At 42.4% G+C, this 6606-nt stretch overlaps 1 protein-coding gene across 1 annotated transcript; it reads right to left on the bottom strand.

Moving 5' to 3' along the window:
• Positions 1–964: 964 nt before the first annotated feature.
• LOC108147372 (growth arrest and DNA damage-inducible protein GADD45 alpha) lies at positions 965–2215 on the bottom strand. Its single transcript, XM_017273807.2, has one exon. It carries the CDS (start codon positions 1972–1974, stop codon positions 1456–1458), a length of 519 nt encoding a protein of 172 aa, XP_017129296.1. The 5' UTR covers positions 1975–2215; the 3' UTR covers positions 965–1455.
• Positions 2216–6606: the final 4391 nt, after the last annotated feature.

Here is a 6606-nt window from a genome sequence, read left to right as displayed (position 1 = left end):
CTTCTGGCTCGGTCCATCCATTAGGCAAACATTGGCGATGTCTGGCATTGATTATATTAACATGTCTCTGTCTGTTTAGTTAAGTCAATTGCCATGATCGTGGACGTGTTGCCATTCGATACCCACAAAGGGCATGGGCGTGAACAAAACAATGTGGGTCTTGTACGAAATCAGAGCTGAAACATCCATTACGTGCTATTAAAATGGTGATTTACGATTGCAGACCGATTTATGCAACACCTACTAGAGTGATTAACAAATTTCACCACTGTCGAGTACTTCACAGTGTTTTAATTATTCTGGGTATAAGCATGACCTATAATTTGACTTAATTTCGCACTGATCAGTGATTGTGGCAATTAATTCGGTAAACTGAGGCTTTTCACACCAGTTATGGCTAGACCACGGGATTGCCTAAAAAATGCATAAAACTGTTCGAATCACTCTGATTCTTCTTGGGGCATCTCCCAGTCGATTGCTGCCCTCGATTTCAGTGTTTATGCGTGGCTCACATTCGACGGGGTTCCGAGAATTCCGTTGATAAGAGGCCCCAACGAGAGCTCTGTATGCATGGCACGCTCGATGGGGAAACCCCGGCAAGTTATGCAAAGATTGATGAGTCGTTCCATATCCAAGGGATTTGCACCCATTGACGTCAGGCGATGGCTTCAATTGCTGGAAGAGATTGCTGAAATGGCTGGATAAATAACAAGGCAGAGAAAGTTTCTTTTTCTTTGTATATATTTTTTTATTTTGTTGTTTTTCTTTAAAAATCTTTTGAATTTAATTTTGTTGCTTAAAATTAAATAACATTTTTGTGTGTGTATTACTTCCTATCTTTGTAGGGGAAAAGCTAACATAACAAAACTTTAATTTTTACATGCAATTTGCTGCTCTCCTTTATAAGTGTAATTTACAATTTACGGCGTACAGAATAATTGTCATTATCAGTAAATTTGCGCGACGCTTAAAGCGACAAAATTATACAGAAACAAATTGGCTATATGTATGTATGTGGGTATATGCATCGTTTGGCAGCTGGTCACGAGCTCCTGGCTGCGAGTGTGTGTGTGTGATGCTGCCCGTGGGTGTGAGAGTGCGTATCTGTGTGCGACTTCCGCGGGTATCGCGATCGCAACTGCAGGTTCTGCTGCTCCACGAAGGTCGCCTTTCAGTTTCAATTATTCGCCAAGGCGCCGGCTTATCAATCTCTCCTCAGTATACAGTTAGTTAGGGTATATAATATATTGTATATATATCGTATACTACATATCCTACTCATGCGACCGGTGGGCTCTGGAAGCGCCCCGACACGCCGGATTCCCTCGGGAACTCTCCAAGACGTTCGGGGACATCAACCCCAGCAACTGGTTCTCCCTGATTTTTATGCGCTTTAAACCTGGTGTGGCCCACTGTCCGCGGGGCCTGTTCAATTCGGTGGCATACTTGGGCGGCCTACACAGCCGGCAGCTGGACGATGGGCTGCTGGGGGGCATCCCAGTGGGCCTCGCAGTAGTCGACCAGCTGGTTCTCGGCCTTGGTCAGCTGCTCCTCGGGCGCGTCGGCCCAGACCTTCTGCACCAGGCAGCAGGACTCCACCGAGTCCTGGCCGAGGATGCGGCTCAGTTTGGTGGCGTCGTCCACCTTGATCACATAGATGTCGTTCTCGTAGCAGAAGGCCTCCAGCAGCACCTCGTGCATGTGGGTGGCGGAGTCGCCGTCCTTGGGCTGGGCCATCAGGCAAAAGAGCGATCCCTCCGGCGACTTGGAGAGCACGTTGATGGCGGCGGACAGGCCCACGATCACCCGGGCCTCGCTCTGGGCCCTCATCAGGGCCGACTTCACGGTGCGTCCGATGGGCGCGCACTCCATGGCCAGATCGATGTCCAGCTCCAGCTCCAAATCCATATCCATGGGCATGGGCATGTTCATGTTCATGTTCAGGTGCATGGTGCAGGTCTCCTCGACGACCATGTTGCTAGTGTAATCCGTTTGTTTTGGTTTTGATGGGTTTGGGGTAATTTTCAAGCCGTTGGCTTCCACTTGTTTAGCACTCTGGGCTTGCACTGTTTTTGGCGTGGGGTTTTCGAGTGGGGTTTCTGTATGGCACTCGATTAACTTTTGATTATGAAATTCTTTTCGCACTGGGCTCTGCGTTTCAACCGTGTGTGTCCGCGTTGTTTCAATTTTGAGTTTCAATTTCACAATGAATGCCCTCAGTGGGTGAGCGAGCGCTTTTATAGCCGCGCTCTCCGCCGCCTGAGAATTCTACTGAATTTCATCAGAAACGCGAGGGAGAGCGAAATCGAGAGCGAGAGCGAGAGCAAGAGCTTTTCGACTGGGTCGCTCATACTCTCGCGGGCCCCTTTTGCGCTCAAATCAAATCGGGTTTTTGGCGACACTTTTTGGGGATCCGCAAAGGTTTCCGTTGATTTGGAGGCAATTAGCAGGTTGGCCGTTTTTTCCATGCAGTTTTTGGGGTCTGAGCAGAGGGCTCTCCCCAAAACAGAAACGCATTTCGAAAACGAGAAAGTGCCTCCCTTAAGTTAAGAGCTTCGTTTTTTTTCTTATCTTTCAGTGGAAAAACATGTGCAAACAAGTTTTGAGTGAAACGATTTTGCTCATCAAATTTCGCACAAAAATAAGTCAATCAATTTCACTTGAACGGTTCTTCTTAATTTTCGTGAAGACTTTTTCGGCAGAATCTAGTGAATGGACCACTAAATAATGTTGGCCATCGGCCAGCAGTGGATGATCAACAGGTTCCGGGACCACTCTTTAGCACCTTGGGGACCAACGCGGCGTATACTCGACGTATACTTGACGTACACTAGGCGTATGATTAACGAACGACCTTACTTAACGCACTCGAAATGGATTCGGGTTAATTTTATTTATTTCTGTTCTGGCTTCGCACGAACGGCAGTGAATGAACCATTGCTTTGGGATTTTGCCCAGACACTTGGACAAACAAAACCGGAGTGGCCAAACACAATGGAGGCTGCTAATCAATTTATCGCAGTATTCCAATTTTGAATTCCCCCTTTCACACTGGGCAATCAAATCAGCACGTGGGAACGTGTCGAAATCGGGAGCCAAGATTGCTGAGTGAATTTCATCAATTGAACCCCGCAAACTACGCCATTCCGAGGTATTTTCACGCCACTTCCCCAGGCGGGTTCAACTACCGCACATTAATGCACTTTTTAATGATTAATTTTGTATTTTTATCGCCGAACTCTGTTTTGATGGGCCAGCATAATTCGGAGGGTTTTCACAATTTGTTTTGAATCGCACCACCTGGGCTAAAAATAGACCCTGGAATATGATATTTACAGATGTCTTAATTGTAGTTTACATTTCGTTGAGTTGAACAAACTGCTGAATGTGCAGTGCGAAATGAAAACAACATTTCTGGGGGAAGTGGGGCTGTAATTTAATAAGATTTACGACGAAAAAAACAGTTCGTTGGTAGCGTATACTTATTTAAAACCGATAAAAAGTAGGATTTTCCTTAAAGTTCCGCTTGTTGCCAACTCTGAATCTCGTAATAAATCTATTTATATTCCATTGTCATATTATAGATGAAGCACCTAAATGAAGTCAAGCTCATTTTACCCACATCCAGAGACTTTTCTCGCAATCTATGTATTTGGATTTCACCTAACATTGCCAATATTATGCAAATGGTTTAAGAATTTTCTGGAAAAACAGAACCATCTGAGTTGGTCAAAATCAAAGTTGCAAAACAACAATGCCGAAACAGTTTACGTGGACACAACTCTGTCAACTTATAAGCTGATTAAAATGAAATACTTCTGGGGGCAGTCCTCTTTCTCATCCAACTCCCCCGCGAATTACTGACCTACGTAGTTTCGAAATCATAAACAATTGCCGTGCTTACGCGGCGCTTACCTAAATGGATCAGCCGGGGAAGGGCTGCGGAGTGCAACAAAAATAGAAACTGCCGACTCAGTTCACAATTTGCGCGCCAAATTCGCCTCGACAGTGGACAGTGAACCTGAGAAGAGTTATTGGTGACAACATGGGGGCTTTTCAGCTAGATCCAGCTATTTATCTAAGGTTTTATAAGAATACATAAATTTACAAAGTTTTTAATAAATTAAATTTTTGGGATGAAACGGACATATTTTAAAAAAATAATATTCGAATAAGAAAATGAATTTAAGAAATGATTGCCACATTTACTTCTTGTTTAGTTAACGAATAAGACCTTAAAATCAAACATTTACAGATAATTTAAGTAAGATTGCCTTTTTGTCAGTTGTTGTATATAGTATATAGTAAAAGACAATATAAGCGATATGTAGCGAAAACAATCAGTTTAATATTGAAGGAGTCCCTTGCTTATATGCAATAAAATAAAATTATTTTTCCTTGTGATTCTAGCGAAGAATTCGCATGAATTATCTACGGGAATATACAATTTTCTAAAACCCCAGCGTACGTGTGAATTTAAAATTTTAGTTTTTCATCTAGGCTAGCCCAGACGTCACAATCGAATAGTCATTACAATGGATTCGGATATTTTTAGCTTTATTTGCGGGTTGTTGATGGGCAACACTGCCTGCCATCGCCATGCCACCACATTGTGTGTGCAACATGCCCTCGGCACATGTGATGGCATTGTTGTCGCCTGGCATTTGTTACGGAGTGATTTAGGGGACTATGATTGAGTCCACGGAGTGATTGGAGCATGGAAGAGTGTTTTTTGTAGCTCTTCGCCTTGCGAACGAATGTCAATCGACTGAGTCATGGCAGAGCAGCACTAAACTGGGCTCAAACCCACGGCAAGCAAAGAGCCAAAGTGAGTCAAAGCCAAAAGAGAGTGCGAACTGGTTTCAAGAGTTCCCCCAAAAGCGTTTGCACTGAGCCGCATTCGGCATTCAAAGTCGGTCCAAAGTCTGCCCAAAGCCTGTTCTACCTGCAACCAGTCACCAATGCCAGTCAAAATTGCCGGTCACCTGCGCCTCGAATCTCACGTGCACCAGTCAGCATCACGCTTCGGAACGAGTTCTTTTACGGGCAGCCTCCGCAGTGCAATTATGTATGCAGTGCAGCTATGCTGGGGGATTTCCCATTTGTTCGCTGGCTTTTGGGAAAGCCCCAATATCCATGGGAGTTCTCTGCGAAAAAGTCCCAGTACATTAAGCAGTGACTTTTTTTCATATCTGCTCGTTTTTCCCACTCCAAGCAGCGATATCGCGACTGTTTTATTGTTTTTGCAGAGGGTATAATTTCAGTCAGAAGTTTGCAACGCAGTGAAGGAGACATTTCCGACCCTATAAAGTATATACATTCTTGATCAGCATCACTAGGAAAGTCGATCCGATTGATCCTTTGGGAGCTATATGCTATAGTCGTCAAATTCAGCTCGTTCCGACTCATGTACTACCAGCAATAGAAAGACAACTTTTGGGAAAGTTTCATGCAGACAGCTGAGACAGACGGACATGGCTAATGAACATGAATAATACATTTTTAAAAATTTAACTTTTCTATTAATAATTTGACAGTTCAGAATCGGAAAACGATATCGTATAGCTGTCATAGGAACTATCGAATAATTGAGCTGCAAATCATGATATCTTCAATGTTTTTTAACATATACGCAGGAAATCATAATTTTAAAGTTTTCAAAAATAATTAATTTTTGAAATAGCTGCAAGGGTATAGAAACTTCGGCTTGCCGGGGTTTGCTTCCTTTCTTGTTTAATTTTGTTTTACTCTTCGAGTGGTTTGAGATTGAGACTTATCGCTTCGTTGGGGGATGCAAGCAAGAAAGGTGCTTCCCAAATCAGGAGGCCTTGTCTCGCATTTAATGGTGTTGTGAAACTTATTACAGTGCATTTCAAATAATGGCGAAATGATACGGCTGCTTTATTGTGGGCAGATGTACATAATTGCATGGCAGAATTTTGTACACGTTGGAAAACCTGTTTTGAGAACCTTGTGAAATAAAGAGGAACCAAAAATAATTGGCAACAACACAGAAACAGAAAAGAAAGTATTTAACTGCGAGCGAATATATTTGAAGGTATTTTATTATATTTTTACAAACGTATAAGTGCCTTCTCTTAAAAGTTGAAATTGTTATTTTTGACTTACAATTAAATAAAATTAAATTTAATAAAAATTTTAAAATTAAATTAAACTAATTAAGATCGTAATAACGTTACCCATTTTTTTATAAAAACAAATTTTAATAATCTTTGAAATATGTATTTATTATATAAAAATTTCTTAAAAGCTGTAGCTATTTTTAAATTGTAAAAATGTTTGTAAATTACCTTTATTTTTCTTATTTGCACAACAGAAAGACAACTGCACATCCATTTGAAAGGTACGCACATATTTAAACATCCAACTGCCATAACGCATTTAATTTTATTTGCCAACAGTGGCAACGCCGTCGACACCCGTTAAGCTCACTCTCTGTCTTATGCTCTCTCTCTCTCTATCGCCGAAGAAGCTTTTCTACCCATGTGCTCCATTTTGCCGGTTGAGCTTTCACCTTGCTCCCGCTGCTTCCTCTTCGGAGTAAACAAAAACACACAAACAGCTGATTCAATCCACAATTCAGTG

Source organism: Drosophila elegans, unplaced genomic scaffold (genome assembly GCF_018152505.1).
Source record: "Drosophila elegans isolate 14027-0461.03 unplaced genomic scaffold, ASM1815250v1 contig_133, whole genome shotgun sequence".
NCBI lineage: Eukaryota > Metazoa > Arthropoda > Insecta > Diptera > Drosophilidae > Drosophila > Drosophila elegans.
This window is presented reverse-complemented; position numbering and strand designations above follow the sequence as displayed.